The sequence below is a fragment of the Xiphophorus couchianus genome, chromosome 1, assembly GCF_001444195.1.
Source record: "Xiphophorus couchianus chromosome 1, X_couchianus-1.0, whole genome shotgun sequence".
NCBI classification, from domain to species: Eukaryota; Metazoa; Chordata; class Actinopteri; order Cyprinodontiformes; family Poeciliidae; genus Xiphophorus; species Xiphophorus couchianus.
The window spans coordinates 10,304,094-10,327,918 of record NC_040228.1 but is presented as its reverse complement, the minus strand read 5'-3'; the positions used below and the strand labels follow the sequence as shown (position 1 = coordinate 10,327,918).

Below are 23,825 nucleotides of genomic sequence, written 5' to 3'. Positions count from 1 at the left end.
ACACTGAAAATTTGTCTGAAAAATTTGAAATTACTTGGAAATATGCAGCTAAATTTGGAACTGGGTATCACACTTTCTTTTAAGTTTATCCCGATTACCTCTTTTTGTTCATTATTACTCATCTTTCATAAAGATACAGTATATTTTCTGACATCTTGTATGTATCACTGTCCAGTACTATCCTTTAATAGTGATCTACTCCTTAGCAACCTCCATTCACTATATGCTCTTACTATATTTTGGCTCTATATTTCCTTGTTGATGTGTTTATTTTTCCACTGCCCTTTACTGGGTTTGGATGATTTGATTTGAATATCATCCTGTAGCCAGTGGAGCTCTGATCCTGATGTCACTCAGAATATCCTGAAGGAGACTGCCTGGCCAGCCCTTTGTGACTTTAAGCTGAGGCCTTTTGTCTATACTTTTGTCATGCAGTGGGACATTAATCCAATGGACACCAGCAAATCCTCTGAATGGCTCAGAATGAAATACGTTTTTAGCGTGGCCTAGTCAAACTCTGCGCTTAAATCTGACTGTGATGTTGGATTGTGACACTAAACAGGCCATTCATGTTTATAGATCCTCAAATATGGCTGGACTCCTCAGTGATGTAAAACATGAATTGCTTGTAATTTAAAATGCTTGACGGCAGTTGTTGCTACCAAGGTTCACTGATTGTTATGGGACTAAAACCTTTTCACTTAGGAGCCGGTTGGTTTGGATTGCTGTTTGTACTTAATAAATTAAATCGTGATTATGAAACTGCATTTTGTGTTTAATCATGTTATTGATGACTGGTATTTAAATGTGTTTGATGACCAGAAACATTTAAATGTGACAAAAAAAAAAAAATCGGATTAGATCTGTAAAAAGAACAAATACTTTCTGAAAACCACTAGTTTTTATGCCTATCAGAAGTTTAGAGTTAATTTCCAAAGACCCAAAGTTGCTTCAGTATTTAGGGCGGTATTTACAAAGAGAACACTGAAGATATGAAGGACATGCACATCCCTTTCAACTCGGAAGAAAAGACAGTTAAAATGCCATTTATTTAAATATATAATACACTGTGGAAGGAATTCACAAATGAGTCACAAGTGGTAGCGATGTAGAATTAAGTACCAGGTTTAAATCGGATGTGGGATATTCAACATGTCACATCAATTAAAACACAACAGTCAGAGTATGTGAATCAGCTCTGTTGGAGTGAAAAGGTTCAAAAGAGCCTCTGTTTACTGCCATGTTACAGTAAAATTGTGCCAAACAATGTAGAAATTCAGAGTCAGAGCCATCCAAGACCAGGAAGAATTTTAATTGGAACAGGACAGAGGCTGAACCATTTCTGCAAAGCAACTCAGATATTAGTTCCTTTTTTAAATACCTTGTTTCTCTTCATTACACAGGTAGCTGGTTTCAGTCTTTCTAACAGATGTGCCCTGATCACCTAGATGTTACTGGCTTCCACAAACAGATTATGTTTTGAATAAAAAAAATAAAAAAGAAGACTGTGTGAGTGCATGTCCTTTTCAGTTTCTCCATCTGTTTGGATTTGCAGGACAAGGACAGCTCTGGAGCCACGGTTCTCCACCTTGCATGTCGCTTCAGTCACCATGAGATCACCGAATGGCTGCTGAAAAGCGGTGAAGTGGACCCCGGGGCCTCCACCGACACAGGAGCCCTACCTGTTCATTATGCAGCTGCCAAGGGAGATCTGGCTTCTCTCCGACTGTTACTGGGACACAGCCCAAAGTAAGACTTGTCTCTTCACAGTGTTTAAAATGCTTCCTCTTGACGTTACCCATTTCCTCTCGTCTGTAGTGACTTAATCTGGGCAATGTGAGGGATTCCAGAGATATTTTTAGCAGAGGTTACAAATGACTTTGTTTACAGGACTAAGCGGCCAATACCAGTGTGTGTACGACATACAGCAACCCTCCAAAGAATTACACACTTTTTACCGAAATGTGCTTTTTGAATAAAATGTGACGCTTAGCTATACACAAAAAGAAACAGATGAACAGATAAAGGATTATTTTCTATGTTCATGAAGGTAAAAAGTTAATAGCAGGAGATGAAAAACTATTAATTGATGGCAGTGTTATCTCATGGATGCCCTTCCTTCAGGAAGACAAATTCCAGACCAGATGCAGCATCTATGGAAAGAAACTGAGAGAAAACAAAAAGTTAACAGTTGAAACAACAGCAAATAATGCAAATTGGAGAGCAGCAGCAAAAGAAAGTGAGAAAAAGTGGTCATTGTGCCCCAGTAGCATTCTAAGCTTCTGGCAGCATAACTATAGATAGCTCAGGATAGCCTAAGCCAATTTAACTGTAACCTTTACCAAAAAGGAAAGATTCAAGCCTAGTCTTACAAGTAGAGTTCACTAGCCAGGTTGGCTAATATTAGTTAATAATGTATATATTATGTTTTACATAAAAAGTTGTATAGGTTTGTCTATTTGACTGGTTTATTGGGGCACAAACGGTGCCTAATGGTGACGTTTTACTTGGCCAAACAATGGCCAAATGGTCAGAGCTGCTTCGTTGTCTTTCGCTTTTTTAATCATCTGACCAGATCTAGCGTTTGAAACATGAGCTGCACTGATCAGGGATTTTCTGGCAAATACCAATTTCTTGTTTTCTTTAAGGCCTCGCATGCTGATATCAACTTTGACCAGCTGCACTTTTCTTCTTAAGGAAGAAACACAAACTGAGGTGTTTTAACTCAGTTTGTGAGTTTGTCATATGTCCATTAAGCCATTATCCAACACACTTATTAATCGGAGCAAGAAACAATCACAGGAAAGCTTGCCAGTTGGTTGGTACATTCCCACTATAGGCTTCTATGTTTAAATGGAACATGCAATGTGTTCATTTTCAAATATTTATTGAAATCCAGAATATTTGATGCACAAAATTTACTCAAGGATTTTAGCTGGCATTTAAAACCGGCTATAGTTGTAATGCCTTTTTTTTTTACAGCTTTAGAAGAATAATCACATTTATTTTATTTCTTATTTCTAGTACAATATAACAAAAGCATGACCTCTTACTACAAATATAATACACTGATGCCCTCAGAGGGAGAAGGCAGGTTGTGTCGCGTTTTGCACCTCCAATATTGTGTGGATGCACCCCAGACGGGTACATACCTGCTGAAAATTTAATGCTCCTCAGAGACATTGCAGCTCCCTGATAGCTGGGCTCCATTCAGTCCTCTGCGCCGCCCCTCCCACTGCTGGTGTTTACCATCGTCTCCACGGCGACACACAGAAGCACCAAATGGCGATAAGATAATGAGGGAAACAAATGCATTTGTATGGAGGCGCTGCTTTATAGCCTCCAGCCCTGAATGTACAGTGGAGATGAAGTTTAATGTTCAGACTTCAATATGATGTGCAAACACGCATCCCTGAGTTTTAACAGTTATTGCTGTTTCGTTTCTACCTGGAAGATCACAAAGATTACATGGACTGTCTTGGTTACATCATTGCATTTGTAACAAGCAGCCTAATTATAGTGTAACATAATGAGAGTGTGACTGCAGGGCATAAAAGTACATACACTCGAGGTAGACAACAACACCTTGTTGGTGTTTTCCGTTTTCTGCATTGTATTTTGACTTATGTCTCACTTTCAATCATAACAGAATATCTTAATGACAGTAAAAATGCCAACAAAGACATCATTCTGCAGATTTGACAAGAAATTTCTAGAAAATGTTTGGAGTACTGTAATTACTATAGTTATACATGGTCCTGAAAAAGTATTTGCTCCCCACTGATTTCTTCAGTGCTGGCTTGTTTGTCACATTTTCATGTTTCAAAGCATTGGTGTTAAATGGAAATAAGTTTTTTTATATCGCTATGGAAGAATTGTGGTCAACTCTTTTTAGCAAAAAGTTAATTTAATTCAGCCACTGCTTATGCCAAAGCATCTCAGTCAGATTTATGTCCAAATTATGACAAACCCTTTGGGTTTTTTTTCTTCTTTTTCTTATTTTCTGTCATTCAGATGTGTAACTATTGCTGTTTCTTTGGTTCATTATCTCCTGCATAACCCAAAGTATGATTAGGTTTCAGTTCACCAAACACAACAAAGGATCCTAACCACAACTACCTCTGTGATTGGCTGTCATAATAATATTCTGATTCTGAAATGATGTGTTGGGACAGCAGTAGTATTGTTCCACCGTTGTCTCTCAACATAATATTTTCGCTAAAGTCTTGGGAATAATCCAGATGCTTTATTGGGAAGTGTGGAATAATGGGTCTTTGTTGTCACCTCTGGTTTTCGCTTTGGAGATCTCCAGTGGATACAATTGTTTCCCTGGCTCTTCTTTTTGCTATGATGCTAGTGGCTCTTATCGACAGTAACTACACAGGAAACAGGCCGAGAAACAAGGAAGAATATGAGTTTAAAAAATATAAAAAAACTAAAAACTAAAACCTACGATGTTTCCTAGTTTCTCATCTGTTTTCTGGCCTACTCCATAGTGTCACACAGGTTGTATTTCAGGGATTTCCTGATTCTACGGGTCTGACACAAATAGGTCAATCATCATGTTTCCTCCTAAGGCACCTGGAAAGTTACTATAAACTAATGAATAATTAATTAATCTATTACGTGCCTAACTTTAAATCAGATCATTTTCCTCTCCCATACTAAGATACAATTGTTATTTATTAGAATTATTGAAAAAAAGAAGCATTACATGCTCAGGTTTGCAATTTGTCCTGCAAAAGGAGTACAGGATGTAATTTCAGTTGTATTGTTTTGTTTTACTAAATTGTAGATTAGAATCTTGTCCCCAAATCTGACATCAGTTTGTCCCCAAAAATTCAATTTAAATTTCAATTAAATGTTGCACAAATATTAACTTGCAGCGGAGACCAAAACTTGATCCCACATCCATAAACACCCTTTCTGAACAAAAATCTTAGTGTGAAATAAATGCAGTCCTTTTTTTGTCACATATTTTTCCATATTGTCGTGTTGCAGGATGGGTCATTGCATTTGTGTTTCCAGATAGTTTTGTGAACTACGTCTACATGAGCATTTTATCTGCCAATCTCTCCCAGTGAGCCAAAACAAAAAGCTCAATGTGCTGTGCCTGACAAGATAGCCTCATTACAAAAAGTGGATGAATGATGGTGAAAGACTGAGAGAGAGAGAGAGCTAGTAAGTGGGAAGCTGCAGACGTTTTATGTAATCAATTAGTGCAGATTAAGATCTTTGGCCTCGAGTCGGTTGCAGCATGAAGTTTAAAAGGACATCGCTCTGTGTTGAGATAATCCAGAAAGTTAGCCATCTAAAGCCCCATCAGAAGTGGGGACTGAGAAAACATATCGTCTGATGGCTCCTTTTCTCTTGATTTTTCTCGAAATAGAAACTTAGTTAATTGTAGTTCTTCATAGAGTTGACTTTAAGATTAACAAATTTTACACCCTCCACGTGAAAGTAGAGGATTTTAATCTCTTACATAAAAATTAGTGAAAACAGAGTTCATAGAGAATCTGGAAAAAATTTTAATTGTGTTTCACTATTTTCTAGGTCTGGAAAAATATGAAAGAGTAAAATAAGTGTGTGAAAAAAAATATATATTTTCAGAGTTTAGTCTCTTTCCCATTGTCAAAAAGTTGTGTCCTTCCCTCTCTATGTTTTTACTTTTTTCTGTTTCCCCATATAACTTCTACATATGGGGAAACCATTAGAAGGTACAGTATATGTTTGTAATACTTCACTGTGTCCTGGCTTTGTTCATTTCTTAACAAATTACATAATATGTACACGAGATATGTATTTTGTTGATATTTGGCATCATTCTGCATCATTTGATGTTTTTTAATCTAATCTAAAAAATATCTGTGGCAAAAAAAAACCCAAAGACAAACAACATTTTCCTGCTTGTTCAGGTTGAGGAATTGCTGTGATGTCACCAACAGTATAGAATCAGCTGGACTTCATTAGAAAACGGTTTGCTTTACTTACCACGTGGCATTTAATAAATTACTGGTTTAGATATTAATGTACAACAAATAAGATTGAAAGCTGAATGTTTTAGCATTCAGCAGCTAAAACAAGTGACTTCTCTTCACTGCTGGCTCATCAGTAGGCCTGGATGTTGGTACCATGCATGGTGCTTGTGCAACAAAACTTTACTTTAATTGTGCAAATCTCTATTTATTGTCACCTGACTTGAAAAATGTCCCTGCTTTAGAAAACCTGGGCCTTTAGAAACTTTAATAAACTTTCAAAACTGTGCATTAAAACACTTAAAACACTTTTTAAATAACCAATAAAACAGACACACGCAAGATGCACATGTTGCAAGAACATCCATTTCTCCATCAAAACTCTTCATTATTCAATAGGGGGTAAACACTGAGCTTGTCAAAAGCCTTCATTAGCCAGGAGGGCCATTTGTAGGACATCAATTACATTACTGTAATGAAGACAACCTTGGTCTTTGTTACTGCAGAAAGGAAAGGTACAGTGGTCAGACTATTACCAGGGCAAAATGCTCACTGGAGCTGAAATGGAAATATATCACATGTCTCTGACTCCAGTGTGACAAGTTTTCTGTACAGTCCCTGCTGAGGTGGTGCGCCTTGTGTCGGAGAATGGACTAACCTCTTTCCTAACCCTTTGAAATCTACACTCCTTCTTCAGAAGCACCTTTTCACTTCCTAAGCCTCTCCACTTTGAGGAGTTTGATCCTGGTTGCTTTAGTATGTGACCTTTAGCACAGTGAAGTTTTGTCAATAGGATTAGTTAAAGAAATATACTTTTCTCCTTCTAAGAAAAACATGTGAGCGAAACCCACTTTAGTTACATCAATGAAAGATTCATTAACATGCTCACTTCCTGATGACAGAAACACAGACGACTTCCTTTTCTTGTGTTGAAATATTTATTGTCTAATTGTTCCTACATGGAACTTTTCACTTAATCATTCAAAGAGGCCTTCAATGTTTGTTTTCTTCTAACAGACAGTACATATTTATCTTTTGTAGCTCAGAATAAGACTAACTGATATTAAAACCACTCGTTTGGCATGATTTAACTGCAGCCTGTGCAAAGGTGAGACGTAGCCCTTCAGCTTTCTTATGTAGTGGCTCAGCTCCACTTGCAACATTTAGTTAGGCACATTGCGAGTCAAGCAAAGCTAGTGGGCTGATAATCCTCTTAAGTGACTCATTGCTCATTTGTCAGAGTCCAAATAAAGTACGACCTTACGGGATTTAGTCGGGAAGCACTCGTTTCCTCCGTGACATCCTGCTGCGACAGAGAATATCTGGGACAAAAAGGGACACGAGGGCTGGATAGTTTTGATTTGAGAGCCGGGCTAAGGACCTTTGGGGAAAAAAGAAAACAAGGAATGAGATTCAGTCAGGCTTGCCTGCTTGCCTACTTTTAGCAACAGACCAAGGTGTTTTGCACCTACAGTCAGACCGTGCGTACTCGTCTAAAGCTGAAGCTAAAAATAGGGATTGCATGTTGAAAAGCCTTTTTCCAGCAAGGGCTCGTATCTGGAATAGACAGAATCGCTGAAACAACAAGAAAACACACTTTTCAATTATCCTCCAAAGTGTTGCTTGATGAAATGAAATGTGATTCAAGATTATTGTCTAAAGTATGGATAAATCAGTGCTACTACTCAACAATTGAAGTCCTGACAACAAGTATATAAACCACTGACCTAAGGATTTGATGACAGTCTCTAAATGCAGTGAAACCTAATTGGCCTGAACCATCCCCACTGCGAAACATAGTGGTGGCAGGATCATGCTGCTGGAAAACTGGTTAGAGATTATTAGAGGATGGATGGAGCTAATCCTGCGCTCCAGTTATTTGGGAAGTCATAACTCTGAGCTGAGTTTGATGTCAGACCTGAGATAATTTTAGATTCACTCTGATCCTACTACTGTTGATGCGAGGAGCGGCCATATTGAAACACGAAGTCGGCCTTACAAGTTGTAACCAGGGGTAGATGGAGTTGCTCCTAGTTTCTCAGTGGGAAATCCGACTTCGGAAGGCGTTCCAGTCGATTTTTCTGGCAGAAAAGGCAGGATTTCCCAGTACCTAGTACAACTGGAACATAGCATAAATACAGGAAAATCATGGTAGAAAACTTGTTAAAAGGCAGCTGTCTTAATCCAACTCATTGGCCGTTAAAGATAATAATCCAAACAAATATTTTACTGAATTAAGTTGTTAACATGATGCGGTGTGTCTTCCGATGCATTAGCAGGTCAGCAGATGGATTGAGTGGTGCCAAAAGGAACCAGGGCCTCACTCCACCTCTGTGTGTGAGAAAACATCTGCGGTTCAGTCAGCTGTAAGGATCCTTGAGGATTGGCCAATTCTAATCAGGTTGATTGCCAAAGCTTAGCAGGACCTGCAAATACAAAAAAACAGGCCATCACTGAGGCTCAGCAGTTAACTCGCAATCAAAACGTTGTAGGGCTAGGGATAGTGTTCAATTTCGACAAAGGGTCTCTGGGCCAGGCACTTAACTCTAACTTAGGGTCCCTATGTGTCCTACTGATCTGTGTATCTGTGCATGTTAGTGAGTATAACTTGGTGAATGTGGCTGTCATGTAAAGTGCCTTTAGTGGTTAATGTGACTACAAAACTTTAATATATATTCAGTCCATTTACCAATTACACTGCTAAAGGCTTGAAACTGGTGTGGCAATTCAATGACTTTCATTGACCTAAAAGGTGAAGCTGGAGCAACAACGCAGCTGAAATGATGGGTCTAGGTGGTTCTGTATATATATCAAACATAATATTAAATCAAGGGAGCTGAAAAAAAATGCACGCCATATTTCTTTGTGAAAAATGTTGAAAAACTTTGCTTTCTCTCGATAGATTTCACTATAATGTGCTTCTTTGTTGTGGTTGATGACACAAAATCCCAGTAAGTATGATGCGCCACAGCTGCTCTAAATGTTACAACCAGAACATTGACAAAAGAAATAAAATCACTGGTTATATTTAAACCGATATTCTTTTTAGATGTTTAGACATTTACCAGTGCATGGGGGAAAAGCACAATCTTGTTTAAAATAACTATGAAGTAGTAAAGTTTCCCTGTCCAACACCTTTTTAATGACTTGTTGTTAAAACATTAATTTCAGGTCAAATGTAGCAGCAGTTCTCAGGTTTGCTGTCCATGACTTTTCATTGCTTGCGGGTTTTATTTACTTGCAGTGTCGTCAACTCCCAAACTAAGAATGGTGCCACGCCGCTCTACCTGGCCTGCCAGGAGGGTCATCTGGAGGTCGTCCAATACCTGGTCAAGGACTGTGGGGCAGATCCAAGCATCAGAGCCAACGACGGGATGACGCCTCTGCATGCTGCTGCTCAGATGGGCCACAGCACCGTCATCGTCTGGCTGGTGTGTTGACATGCACGTCAGATCCTTTCAAATTTATTAAACACCCAGCATTATTTGTTTCTTTCTTTTTGTTAACAACATATTCTCATTTACACTAAGAGTAGTGAAAACAATGAACACCGGTGAAGTCTGTTCTTGTCTTCTCACCCTGTAGATGAGTTTCACAGACATCAGCCTGGCGGACAGGGACGGCGACGGGGCCACGGCCATGCACTTCGCAGGCAGCCGGGGCCATGCAAAGGTGCTCAGCTGGCTGCTGCTGCATGGAGGAGAGATAGTCACCGACAACTGGGGAGGGACCCCTCTTCACGACGCAGCGGAGAATGGGGAACTGGAGGTGGGGCGATCAGAAGTTCTCTCTTGAAAAGTTCATTTTTTTCTCATTATGTAAATAACAAAAGAAAAGAATGATCTGAGTATTTAAGTAGAGGATGTTTTCATTCTCTGTGCTCTCTCATCCATCCTGGGTTTTACAGCCCGTCTGTTTTGAATAAATGAGGTATAGCGTACGGTTTTTACCCCCACCTCAGTAACCTGCTGTTTTGACTAAATTTTTTTATGGTCAGCCTCAAAGAAAACTCTGCATTGAAATTTTGCTCTTTCGAAAGTATTCATACCCCGTAAATATTTTGCCATAAACTTCCACGGACATCACATGCTTTTTGTGAGATAGACCAGCACAAAGGCTCTTTCTGCTTGTTGAATGTTCACCATTGTGAAGGATGTAAAGTAGTTCTATTCCAGGTGGTTTATTAACCAACTCCACATCAAGTATACTTAGACAACATGAGCTGTTATACCAGAGAACCAAACTATATCATGTGTGAAAATCTGAGGCAGCTCTGCGCATGTGCGTACCGATCATGACTAAAAGTACCGTGTGCACATTGGGACAACAGGTACAAACTGAGTTGTCTGTCACTTTCACTTTCCTACATTGAGGGAAAGTTAAAAGGATACAGAAATGACTTTCAATTCATTTAAGGTACACAACAAGAATGTGGAAGAAGGTGATGAAAGTCAGTGCGGTGAAGGTTTAGCCTCCAGTCTTTCAGTCTTTAGTGGCATAAAGCTGGTTGAGAGAAATTTCCAAAAGACCTTCACGACAGGACAGAATGGATATGACACGATTTAACCAATAATATGGATATCACACTTTTGGGATTTTTATGTGAAATTTTGCTTAAATAGTGTATCATTTTCCTCCAGTTGACACTTATGATCTGCTTTGCTTTGGTTTAATCACATAAGACTCCAGTGAAATGTATTAAAGTTCATGGCTGCAACATGACAAAATGTGGAAAAGGTTTAACAGCCGTGTCATAATCCATACATACTGTAAGACTGCAAGGTTAGAATTTAAAGATGTTTTAGCTTATTAAAAATAGGTAAAGTGAATGTCAGAATTATCATATTCAGCCATTGTGAGCCAATCAGAAATAATTTCTTGTGATGCGTCTTTGTTCAGAGTATGATTTATTTTCATTGATTTCCTAGATGTTTTCACAAATGTTAGGAGGACAACAGTGGTCATGTGACCATCAAGAGCTATGTACTTATTATCATATCAAATTATTTTTATTTTCAGAAATAACATAACAACTTATTGCTCTATTGTTATTGTATTCCAAGTATCGCAAAATTTAAATTGATTAAATTAATATGTTCTTATCTGTTTTTACATTATTTGTTGCTACAATGAGTCAAGGTGGCAGAAAAGTTTTTCAGTGTAAGAAAAATAAAAAAGGATTTTTTTACATGTTATTTTAATGTATTGTTCATTTAAACACCATGTTTAAATTGACATTTCAAAGACAGTTGTCTCAGTTTGGGAAACTGTAAAAATGTATTGTATTTTTTTTCTCAGTGTCTCTCAGCACTGTGGTCCACATTTAAACCTTCTAGATATTCACTCAGCACTTTAAACTGTTCCCACTGTTTGTGAAAGACCAATTACCTGAGAGGTAATTACATTGATGAGTTTGTCATCAGTAATCCAGACTGACTGAAGTTTTGTTCCTCCTCTAACTGACCCTGTCCTCTTTCAGTGCTGCCAGATACTTGTGGTAAACGGCGTGGACCTGGGCATTCGGGACCAGGACGGCTTCACAGCTGCGGACCTGGCTGAGTACAACGGCCACTCCCAGTGTGCCAAGTATCTGCGCACAGTGGAAAACATGGTAAGATCTGTGGCTAACAAGTCCTGACCCCTGATCCACTGGCGAACCGAGCCAAGCTGTGAGGTGATCTCTCTTTGTCTAGGAAGAGAGGTTTGTAATAAAATTCCTCTGGTTTTCAAGCCTAAACACATTTTATTTTTAAATAATTAAATACACTTTGTGAAACAAACCTCTCAGCAATGATAGCAAGCATAAGTACATGATAACGCTGCTTCTGCTTCAAGGAGCTGGACAACTTTCATTTTAACAAACTATAGACACAAAAGTAATGTAAACTGTTTTGGTAAGAAATTTACATCCATTATCATGGGCACATTTTTGGCTTATTTATTTGATTAATGTTTATTTCTTTTCCCAAGTAAATAGCTATGCAACATAAAATTATTTTTAAAAACAAAAACTGGATTTCAAAGATGGTGTAAATTTCCTCTTATCCACAAAGGACTATCACATTTCCAAAGAGTTGAGTTTGGAGCTCTAGGAACGCAGCATCTTAATACTAACCCAGTTTATGCATACACAGCCAGTCTAGATGTGTGGTTGGAACACCAGATTGTGTCCCAGGTTCGCTGCCTAGCTGCTGATTTGAGAGGAAATTGAAGAAAATCTGACATCTTTCTTATTCCATTCGCTTTTGGGCAAAACAGCCCTCAGCATGATGCTACAACAAAGGTGGCACGATGAAGCTTCATCTTGATTCCTCCAGAATATTTCTTGTCCTTGTGGCCTAACAATTCAATATGTGTTTGTCTGAAAGTAAAACTTTTCTCCAGAAGCAGGCAGTTGCAAATGTCAGGTGAGGTTTAAGGTGTCGATTTCGGAGGAGGGCTGCCTTTCTTTGTCAATACCCCCTCCGTCCGTGGCAACGTAAAACTTGCTTCAGCACGTCACCGTGACTCTAGTGTTCAACAAATTTCCAGCTGGTGTCAGGCGCGGACCTCCGTGGTTCCTGGGTGCTCCTGAACATCTTAACCAATTCGCTTTTCTCTAATGACTGTTCTTTAAAATGTCCATTTCTGTAGAAATGGCTCCAACTAGAATGCTCACAAGTTTCCCAACTTGTGAATGTTCTCAATTCTTCTTCGACATTCGCTATGCGAAGAGAAACTAATAGGGGCTATAAGTCATAATCACTGACCAGATTTTAACAGGCCTTGGATTTTCTAAATTAGAAAATACTTTACATCCTTCAGCGCCACTTGGAGAGGTTTAGTTGAATGTATGTATCTTTTTAGACCTGCATGTGTACTTTTGTGCACGTGTAGATTAGAAGTTTAAAGAACCGTGGTATAAAGACTTGCTAGGAGCACACACTTTTTTTCTGTAAACAGTCTGCTGAAAATTGATGGCTTAATTTTTACTGTACCAGTCTGTAGACTGACCGAAGTTGAGCAACGTTAATCAGGCAAAACACAGCAAAAGGTGAAGAGCGTACTTTGTTTCTCACAGTTTCCACAGCACTGCACTAACCTTCATTCTTTACAAGTACTCACTAAAACTGGGTCTTTAATAAGGGACTATTACACAATAAATGAGGCAGTGCAAGTTCATTTACAGGGCCCTCAATATGGCTGCTGTTACATAAGGCAGTGTCTGCGGTGGGGTACATGTGAGGGCAATTCAAACAAAACAGAGATTTAACTCAGTCAGTCCTGGAACTTTCATTGCATTTAATTTAATTGCAGGCATTCTATGAACCCTACTGTACTTTGTTATTTGTGAATCTGACACAAATCTGTTTCACAGACTGAATAGTCTGTGACACAGACTATAAGAAGTAGCTTTCACTGAACTGACTTTATTCCAGGTTTTCCAGCTAACTACTAACTTACTCTTTGACTTACAGCATCCTACATTGCTAGCAAATTGAAGTCCCAGAGCATGCAGAGTAATTATAACAGTGCAGGGGAGACATATCTCCTTTGTCTCATGTTCTCTGTTCTGTCACGAGGGACATTTAGCCACACGAGTCGAGCACTTTGGGAAAAGACAAAAGCCCCAGAGCTGTTCTGATCAGCTGTGAGAAGTTTCACTACTGTGCAGTAATTAAACTCATAATGCTTTTCTCCTCATTTTAATTCACTAGGGCCTGAGAGGCAATAGGGTGTATGAACTGATGTCTGAACATATGGATAATTCATAATGATGAGAATTGTTCCGTGTTGTAAAATAGAACTAAGAATTAACTTCTAATTAAATGAGTCATATAGAGTTGGGGGGTTTTTTTGTTGTTGTTTTTATGTTACGAACACAAATTTCAGTATTACCGTAATTTGATATAATCCAGGCCAACCCAATGCAGGGAATAATCTTGAATTGTAAGAAAAAAATTATGCATGGTGGTCAGCTCCCTTTAATTTGGTACCCCTAAATAAAACGAAGTGCAACCATTTGCCTTGGATTTACTGGTGTGTAATTGAATCACAAATGAGACAAGACTAAAATTTTCTTCAAACAAAATTCCTTCTGTGGCTGAAGAGTAACACTGCAAATCATCCTAAACACTGTGAAGCATGGTGGTGGCAGAACCGTGCTGTGGAAATGCTTTCTGTTTGCTGGAGCAGAGATTGAATTGATGGAAAAATAGTCATTCATTTCTAGCGATGTGCTTGTGCTGTAATCCGAAGTGTGGTTAAACGCGCTACTTTATGTTGATCCATCACAGACAATCTCAATTAAACCTGTTAAAGTTTGAGTTGGACAAAATCTGAAACAGTCCAACGGGTGTGAGTGCGAGCCGCTGTACAGTGACGCTTTCTTTCATAATCCTGCGACAGAGTGTGGAGCATCGGGTTCTGTCTCGAGACCCTTCGATGGAGCTCGAGTCCAAGCAGCCGGACTCGGGCCTCTCCTCCCCGAACACCACCATGCCTCCAGCCAGCCAGGCAGCGCCCTTCGACATCGGCTCGCCGTCCAGCTCACTGTCCAACTACGACTCTGCCAACTCCAGCCAGTCCAGCACCGGAGAGAAGAGAAGCAGCCTTACAATGTCTCGAGGACCTCCCACCCAGCTAAACACAGTGGCACATCAAGGTCTGTGGCATTTTAAACGACGGGATTAAAACTGTTATTTATTTGTCCATCCATTTATTTAATATTTTGCAATGTTTCTGTTTGGTTACTGCCTTCAATTTACACAGTTGTTTCACTTGGGGACATGTCAGGTGCTTTATATACAGGTGCTGCACCCTAGTGGTGTGTCTACATAAATTTAGTTCTATGTAGTAACTCCAGTCATTTTTCTCAGTCACACTTAAACCGCTTACAAATAAAAGGATCCCCGATCTCAGCTTTACTGTGCAAATTAAAAACCGGTACCGGTGCGTAATATTTGCTTGAATTGTTGTGAGACCGCCATCTTCTTACAGGTGCATCAGAGGCCGCCATTTCAGACATGCAGGCCTACATGGACATGCTGAACCCAGACATCAGCGCCGACACGGCCAACAGGAACGAGATCAGAGCTGATGGTGTTCCCAACCCTCCGCCTCCTCCGACTTATCCTCCTCCGCCTCCCCCTCAAGCTCCTCCAGATCTCCCTCCAGCTCCGAGCTACCCGGCGCCTCCGCCCCCGCAAGAGCCTCAGTCGGCCGAGTTCCTGAAGGTGAAAAGCAACTTGCGGCACGTGGACAGCAAAAGCAGCAAAAAGGAGGTACGAACGGTGTTGGCAAGAGCCTGCTTCCAGTTTTTCAGTAAAATTTCTGGACATCAAAAACAGACATGTCCAAGAAATTATATTTTCATTCTTTTTTTTTTAATCACCAGCATATGCTTTACAGAGAAACCGGAAGAGCCGTGTGTTTGTCATAAATTGGCAATTAGCTGCTCCCCCGCCATTGGGTTTAATGAAATGGACTGCAGCTCTTCTGTAACAGTGGGCCTTCTCCGATGAGCCAACAACGATGTTATTGTGTCAGCACGGCTAACGAGGCCACAGAAGATGCTTGTTAGCGAGCCGGGCCTCTGATCTGACACATTATGAAGCCCGATGTGATGGGTTTGATTTGAATTACACTAATTAATCTGGCCACAGATGACTCAAACGTCTGAAGAGGAGCAGCAGTATTGAGAGGCAATGATATAAATGTCTCTTCTGCTTCTGCTGGTTTGCTTATACAGACTTTGTGGAGTTGTGTTTCTGACAGAGATGTAAATGAGTTTATTTAGCAATGCAGCAATGGTTGATCTGACTCTGTCATGAGAAATGCATTTTCCTGATTGTCGTCATGCCATGTCTGGCACTGTAGTTGTCAGATGAAGCGTTTTACGATTTTTCACTTATTGGTGTGTTACATCCAAAAAGTTCAACATGTCTTATTTAAAATTTGCTGTGGCAGAGCAGAAACCAGAAAATGCGACATTATTTTCAAATTATTTCACATATAGAAATCTGGAGAGCGTTGGTATTCTTTCCTAAAAATTGTCTTTTGTTGAAACTACAGCTGCTGTACTTTTAGGGATCTGCCTTTGGCAGCTTTGCACATGTGCATACTGAACACATCTTTTGTCCATTATTCCTTTCATAACATCCCAATTCAGTCCAATTGGGTAGAGCGTGTCTGTAACCATTAATTTTCATATATCTCTTCACTGTCCAACTACAACTCCAGTCAAAGTCAGTACTTTGACTGGACCATTCTACCAGAGAAATATGCTTTGCTCTTAACCAGGGATGCCAACATACAGTCATGAAGGACATGTGTTCGGTTTGCTGTAGACGTGTCCCTACTTCGACATCACTGATTCAAATGCTTCTAAGTGCGTCTTTATTTTCTGATAACCAACTATCACTTGAGTCAGGTTTCTTGATCCATCTGAAACATGCACTGATCTATCTACGTCTTCCTGTTGAAGTTCTGGTTTTTGAATGCAGGCCAAAGAGTTCCCTGTTGGTCTGACCAGAGGTTCTCAGTTTACATGCAGGGCATGATTTTAAATGAGACCTGGCTCTCAGAGATTTCACCTGGTGATATAAGATTCACAAAACACATTTGCTCAAACTAGTAGGTGTCTTGTCAATTGAGCTTTGGATCTTTACAGGTAGAGTTACCACGACCCCAATGGCTACTTATTTGGCGGTTACCTGGTTTGTCAGTTTAGTTGTATTTTCCTGCTTTGTTTGGCTTGCAGCTGGTCAAGTTGTTTGTATTTTTAGATTATGAATTTAACAGTGATCTGATATTCTCAAAGGTCAGGATGTTATTTTCTAACCTAGTTTTACTTTAACCTTCTTTACAACTTTATTCCTAAAGTGCCTGCAGTTTTCCTTGGATCTCATGAAGCTGTTTGTTTTCTAATATTGTCTAACAAACATCTGAGTCAGAAAAACTGTATTAATACTGAGATTATGTACGTGTAATATTTTGTAGTTAGATTACATCAAATCTTCCATTGGATTTTATCTGATGGTGCCAGAATAAAGAAGGGTGAATATATATTTCCAATTTGCAGATTCCTATTTGTAAAAAAAATATTTGAGAATAATAATCTTTTCCCTTCTACTTGACAAATGTGTGCTGTTTGGTGTTGGTCTGTCGCATAAAATGTTAAAAAAAAGGTTCCATTGAACAATTTCTAACAAAATTCTTGTTCTATATTTGATTTACTGGGTTAATTTTTTTCTCATTTGTACTTGGATAAAATTGTTAGAAACGATACATAGTCTTCGGTTGATAATGACTGATGAATATTTTTATGCAAACAGCAGGAAGCTAAAAGGTTGCATAGCCAGCTGGTTTGAGGGGAGAAAAAATGTGCTTAGGCATTGGCAGGGTGTATGCATCTGCACTGCAAATAGATCACATTGCAGTTATAAATGGTGAGTCAAAGTTTTCCCATAGAATGTATCCATAGTGAGCTCTTTGTGTGTGTGGGTGTGCATGTGTGTGTGTGTTTCTGTGTGACCCTGCAGGGGAGATGTTTAATGAAACTCTAGTGTTGCCCCCTTTCCCCTCCATGCCCAGGTGATCAGCTCAGGGCGTGCCCCGGCTTAATAATTTAGATAAGGTCTGGCTCTCAGAACACAGGCACACACATGTGCACAAAAAGACACACAAATTGGATCTCTGTGTACCAAACAGTGAAAACCAATCCACCTGCATGCTAACACTACAGTGAGCCTCAGGTGGATTTTGTTGACAGCTCCGTGCTCGACTCATTTGTCTGCATTTGACTCAAAGCAAAGGTTTATTGTGCAGCATACAAACCACCCCTAATCACCACGACTGCTACGCCTGTCCGAGTTTTAATTCTTTGGAATGCAACCCATCAGAAGATTTTTATTATGGCAGTATTCCTGCTGCAAGTGCAATTCCCGAGAGGTTTTGCACCTGCACCGAAGGCAGCACTGAATATTCTGATAATCCCAAAGCCTCTCAGGATTTGCGTGTGGCGAAGGCAACGGCCAGAGGAACACATGGGAGTTTGTGTTTTACATAAGCGGAACTGGGCAGGGTCGGGGTGTGGTCAGTCAACGGGACGGTGGTGACATCATAGCCCCTGCTGAGCTGGCCCAATAGGTTATTGATGAGGCCTGTGGGTAAAGTGAGAGGTCCAGGTAGAGTGACAGGCGTAGACTCTGAGCAGAGAGAAGGTGAGGCGCTGGATCTGGTGACAGCTGCTCTCCGTCGGCTCCGCTGGGTTGCGCGAATGTGGCTCGGTCCAAACTAGAAAGCCGCTGAAACAGTGGACTCCTAACAGTAAGGTAAAGTGTGTTTGCTTCTCTGAGGAAATTTTTTCTTTTTCTTTTTCTCCTCTCACTGCAAAGCTTGTCTCCTTCCAATTTGCATATTTCAGCTGTTTTACGTTTGAGCAATAAATCAGACTTGTTTAGTTTTTCCTGCTTAAAACAAAAAGCTTGTTTTAAATTACGCATATACATCGGAAGAGATCTTAGTTTATAACGCAAATTGCCTCCCCGTGTTTGACGACATGTAAACGTGCATATCCGACAAACAGACTGAACAAACTCGATATTGTTCTGTACGCTAATAAAATGTAAAAACATGAGACACATGAACAAAAGCGAGATATCACTTCCTGCTGACAGACAGGTATGTGCGATGAAAGGAAAAGGAGTCGGCGTAAATGAGAGATTGGGGGGAGTTTGGAGGGAGGGGGGGTTGTTGCAAAACACTTTGTACGTTTGCTATTGTCGACCCGTCTCCCCTGGGGACGACGATCCATCTGCATCTCTCCGGGCTCGCTTTACCCCGCCTGCTGATGAGTGCTCAGGGACCGTTTCTTTGACAGCAGACAGGAGTCAACACAATTAAAGAAGCTTGTAGGAACTCGGGAACACAAGAGTGCACAGGAAGAGAGAAGGTCAGGGGTCAGCTGTCAATTATTTCTGCTCACGTCAATGTCAGACGTCCCGACACTTGAGGTGCTGGTTTGGGTTAAGTGAAACAAAAAAAAAAAAAAAAAGAAAAGAAAAGTCCAAGTTGTGTGCCAGCCTTTTGGATGTAAATAAATACAAATCTGTTCCCGAGTCTTGGATTTGAAAGGCAAAGCAGCTTTTTTTGCTTTAAAACTTGCATATCTTTTTCATGTTGGTGTTCGAAACAGATTTTTGTACCTTTAGAATTTTTTTGTATCCTTTTTTTTACAAAACTTTTTTTTTTTTTTTTTTGAGAAACACAGACATGTAAAGTATGGGAATCAGGAACCTTTGTTGCATAGCTATGTTCTCAGGCAATAACTTTATGCAAATTTCAAAGCTTTTTGCATGAAGGAAACATATTCAGAAACCAACAAGAAATAGAACAATTTTTTACACTGGCATGTGAAAATGGAAAATTTTTCCCACTGAAGCTTTTAAGTATGTAAAGCCTGTCAGGTACATTTTGTACGGCAAAAACTGTGATTGAGAATATTTGATTGTCGTGTTATCAGAAATCCAGATTTCTACACAAATTTAAAGCAGAAAGTGACATTCCTATAACGAACGTAGCTAAGTCAGTGATCTGCTCTCTCCTTCACTTCATTATAAAATCTGGACGTGGCCCAACAGGCTGTGGATTGTGAAACATAGAGTGGATGCCAGGGCTTTACATGGGCTAAATTAGAGCCTTGTTCTGCTATTCAAATAAAGCAGCTTTGGTCCCCACGAGAGAGCTAATCCAGCAATAAAAGAGAGTAAATGCACTGTACTCTGTTGGTGTTCAGCTTTCCTCCTGCCACCCCCACACATTCACAAACATGGACTAATTTTTCACACAGTATGAAAAACATCTGGGGAAAAAAAAAAACCCATACATGGGGAGTTTTAAACTGACATGTATGTTTCTCTTTTTAAATCTGTGAAGCACCTGACTCCTGGGGAGAGCCACGAGAAATTGCGGCGAGTGGATTCAAACAGGAAGTCGAGGAGCTTCAACAAACAGCCCAGCACTGGGGACTACTACAAGAGTCTGGGCAACGACACGGCGGAGCCCCGTGGGAGCAAAGGCATGGCGCCCAACGAGGAGGCAAGTTGAAAACATCTAAATGCATTGAAAGGGCCTCAAAACAAGATTTCTCAAAGCTCCACTCATGCGGATGCAGAAAGTCCACGTCATTTCTGTTCACTGAAAATGAAAACATATCTGTTTAGCATGTGTTCTGTCAACGTACAGGGTAGCGTGGACATGCTGTTGCTGCGTGAGGTCAGTTTCGGGTGTGGTTTAGCTGAGCGAATGCGCATCGGCATAAGGTTACAACACTGACGGGCCGTATTTGCCTGAGCGTTACCACTCTGTGTGTTACGTAACCTTTTACTGTCTTGACCTTTTATTTTCCAGTCTCCAACTCCTCATTTCCACCACCTCTTGTCTCCGCCCTCCGTGGAAATGTTCTATACAGCCGTCATTTGCTAAACGAATGACCGCCACTGGAACGATGGGACCTAACATGAAGCTTCCTGTAAACGGCAACGAAAATCTAATTTAAACTTTTTTCTATGAGTAATAATTTATTTCAGTACATAAAAACAAATATAGTTTTATATAGTAGGATATAAAAATAGATTACATAATGGAATGGATCTTTTTTTTTTATTCTGTACAGTAAAATATTCCTAATACTTAAATACAAAAGTGCAAAGTGTATAGTTGTAAAAGTGAACGCATACTGATATGAATTATTTTATTTAGTATTTTAGCTCTAAAATATTGTACAGGTATTATTGATATTGTTATTACTAAATGTGAATTTACACACTCGAAACAAGAAAGAGGCAAATCTGATAATTGCCAAATTTAAAAAAATCTAAATAAAATCAAAGTAACTAAATTTAATAACACATATTGAAAATTGTGCTATTTATTTATTAAAGCCCCTAAACACTGCCTGTAAAATTGTTTTAATAAATTTTATTCCAGATAAATTACACATAGAAAGTAATTTAAAAAACATGCTTCTTTGTCAGGCCTCTGTTTCTGGTGTATCTTTGTGTTTTATAGCAAGAAATCCCATAAAACAAAACAATTAATTCAAAATGACAGGTTCTGGTTAAAACTACACGTATGAATATATGCAGTTCCAAGTCTTAATTTGGGTTCATCGATAAATACTGAAGCATTTTAATAAATGACTGCTTAAACCACCTGTTTGCATCCACATAACTTCACAAGCACAAGAGGATGAATGAATGAAGTCAGCTGGAGTCAATGATCAATGTCCCTGGAAAGACCCGACACTCCCACGAGTATCAGGAGTGGTGGGTGTTTGGGGGGGACACATGCTATAATCCACATTGAGCCAATTAGAGCCCCAGAGGGGCCCCTCCCTGTCTCCGAGGACCCCAGCAGATGGAAGGGCTAATCAAGGGAACCGGCACGTGCCGCCATGACCCATCTGGATGCCGTCCCCCCTCCCAGCTCCTCTCCTCCTCCACCTCAACTCCCCTGGGAGGCCTAGAAAGTGAGGGGAGCAACAATGATGAGCACGCGTCTGAGGCGTGCCGGGGCAGGGGGAGGGAATCCAGTTAGATGTCACAGTCCATTAATTCGCCTCCAGCTGAGTTCCAGCATGGTTTTGGAGCGTGCCGACGCGTGCAGAGCTATCAGTTGCAGTGGCAGATGGTCCATTCGCTCCGTTTTCCATGCAGAATTCCCCCCTGTGGGATTAGGTCATATTAGCTCCTTTATACGTGTGAGGGTATTGTATCTTTATGAGCTGGTTAGGAAACAAGAACAAGGCGTACATCTGTCCCCGGCAGCAGCTTTTGCAAGAATTTAACAGTTTTACACCTCATACCAGAAGTACAGGACTTTCATCATGCAGGTTCAAAATATGTTGATGTTTTTTCACAACCAAGGCATAACTAGTTATACTACTTACTACTACGTACTACTTATTTAATCAATATGAAGAATTTGGGATGATGGGGATTTATCATAGTATTCATCATTTGTCATGATTAATTTCTTATAATACGATTTTATTTAATTGTTGTCACAATAAACTCCAATTAATGATGTTTAGAAACCTCTAAAACTGTCGGGATTGTTAGTTTTACTGTTTTCTCCACTGTTTGTTTGATGCATCAATAAATTTGAAAATATGATTAAATGCTGTTACTCGGCGCAGTTTAGTGACACAAATCACACTGGTGTCCTAAAGAAGTGCATTACAAATGGGAATGTTTTTCAAGGGCCGTCTTTGTGTTTTTGAGGCTATAACTGCTGCCTCAGCAATACACTTACCTGAAAAAGAAATCATAAATAGTTCTTATTGTCACTTTTATTGTTATCGCAATAGTGCCACAAAATGTTGTGATATACTGCAAGTCCATATTGCGCACTCCAATAAACAATCTAACGATATCAGTTCTTTACTAATAAAAATTCAAAATCAGCTTTGTGGCTGTGCCATGAGAAATGTGAAAAGCTGACTGGGAATTTCAATAAGACGCTCCAGGAAACGATGATTACTGAAGATCTTTGACCAACAATAAACCATAGGAAAGTGATGGCTTTAAGGATGTGTCATGTCATTGACATCATCTGCGTTTTCCTCCTCTTTCCTTCAGGGTTCGGTATTATTGGAGGAGCCTACAGAGGGTCCCGCCCCCACCTCTGAAAATGGCACCACAGAGGAATCTGTGTCGCCTCCACAGCCGCCTCCACCGCCTCCTCTCCCCCCCAGCAATCCGATGCCAACGCCCCCTCCTCCTCCTCCGCTACCCACCGGGGCACAAACCACCCAGAACAACGGCAACACCGCCCCCAGCTCCACCTCCACCGACAACAGGCGCCCATCTTCCTCATCAGGAAGTGAGTGCCTCTTTTTGTTTTTCCTCAAGTCTCTCCACTTTTTTGTTTGCATACTTTTACCATGTTATTCCTAGAAAGCGGAGAGTGTATGTGTGCAGGGGTGCGTGTGCGTGTCTGTCAATTTATCCAATTTATCACCCCAGGTGAAGATGGGCGGCGTTCAAACCCAGCCTTCTAAATAACAGATTGTAAATTAACGATGCGGGCGTCCCGTTACCCTGAGATCTGGTTTAGAGTTCAGTTATTTCCTTAAGTGACCCTCTGCCCGATATCGCTTTGTCTCACTAACTCACTAACCTCGCGCCGCTCTGCTTGTAGGAATCGTTAGGAATGAGAAGTTACTAAACCTACTGCTTGTGAACAGTCTTCAGTAGCTGTTGCAGAAATATGAGGTGAAAATCCAGATGTGACACGATGCTCGAATGTAATGGCCGGATGAAGGAAGTAATTCATCCATAAAGCGAACGTAAGCGGAAGAGTAACAAGATAAAACTATCACCTTATAAAATAAAATAAATCGGGCTATGATTGAATTTGTCAACATGCTTTTGCCTCCTAAATATTTCTGTCTATTTCTCTTTCATTACATCTTTTCACTTTCACTGTTTCCTCTGCATGTCTTCGTCTTTTCTTCCTCTCTCATTCCCTGACGCGGTTTTTCCTCGACGCTCTCAAGGCGGGAATATCTCTATGTCCCACCCAGACAGAGGGCCGCTTAGACAGATGAAGAGTAAGTACAAACTGAGACTTTCACCTGCTAAATGTCAGGATCTTCCCAGACCCTTAAATCCACTTTAGTACCCTCATAGATGCACCCATGTGAAAAAAAATTCAGACATTTTTTTCTTGGAGCAAAACGTCTTTTAATTGCATTCGTTCTGCTCATTAAGTAAAACATATGAGCAAAAAAGTGGTTTCTGAGTGGAGGAATAGTTTGGACACCCTAACTTCTCACAGCTGCTGTTGGCCTCTTTCGCTGCGACA

General features: G+C 40.2%; 1 protein-coding gene across 4 annotated transcripts in view; it reads left to right on the top strand.

The window, feature by feature from the left end:
• espn (espin) overlaps nucleotides 1-23,825 on the top strand; it is a 51,261-nt gene that overhangs the window by 4,757 nt on the left and 22,679 nt on the right. For 2 of the 4 annotated variants that reach the window (XM_028024128.1, XM_028024120.1), the window contains exons 2-10: nucleotides 1,556-1,749; nucleotides 9,220-9,406; nucleotides 9,561-9,743; nucleotides 11,455-11,586; nucleotides 14,364-14,619; nucleotides 14,955-15,238; nucleotides 19,893-20,054; nucleotides 22,598-22,841; nucleotides 23,518-23,571. In XM_028024128.1, coding sequence (XP_027879929.1) covers nucleotides 1,556-1,749; nucleotides 9,220-9,406; nucleotides 9,561-9,743; nucleotides 11,455-11,586; nucleotides 14,364-14,619; nucleotides 14,955-15,238; nucleotides 19,893-20,054; nucleotides 22,598-22,841; nucleotides 23,518-23,571 — 1,696 coding nt within the window. The remainder of the gene's footprint in view (nucleotides 1-1,555; nucleotides 1,750-9,219; nucleotides 9,407-9,560; nucleotides 9,744-11,454; nucleotides 11,587-14,363; nucleotides 14,620-14,954; nucleotides 15,239-19,892; nucleotides 20,055-22,597; nucleotides 22,842-23,517; nucleotides 23,572-23,825) is intronic. The other 2 variants (XM_028024140.1, XM_028024134.1) reach the window with 1 other exon arrangement.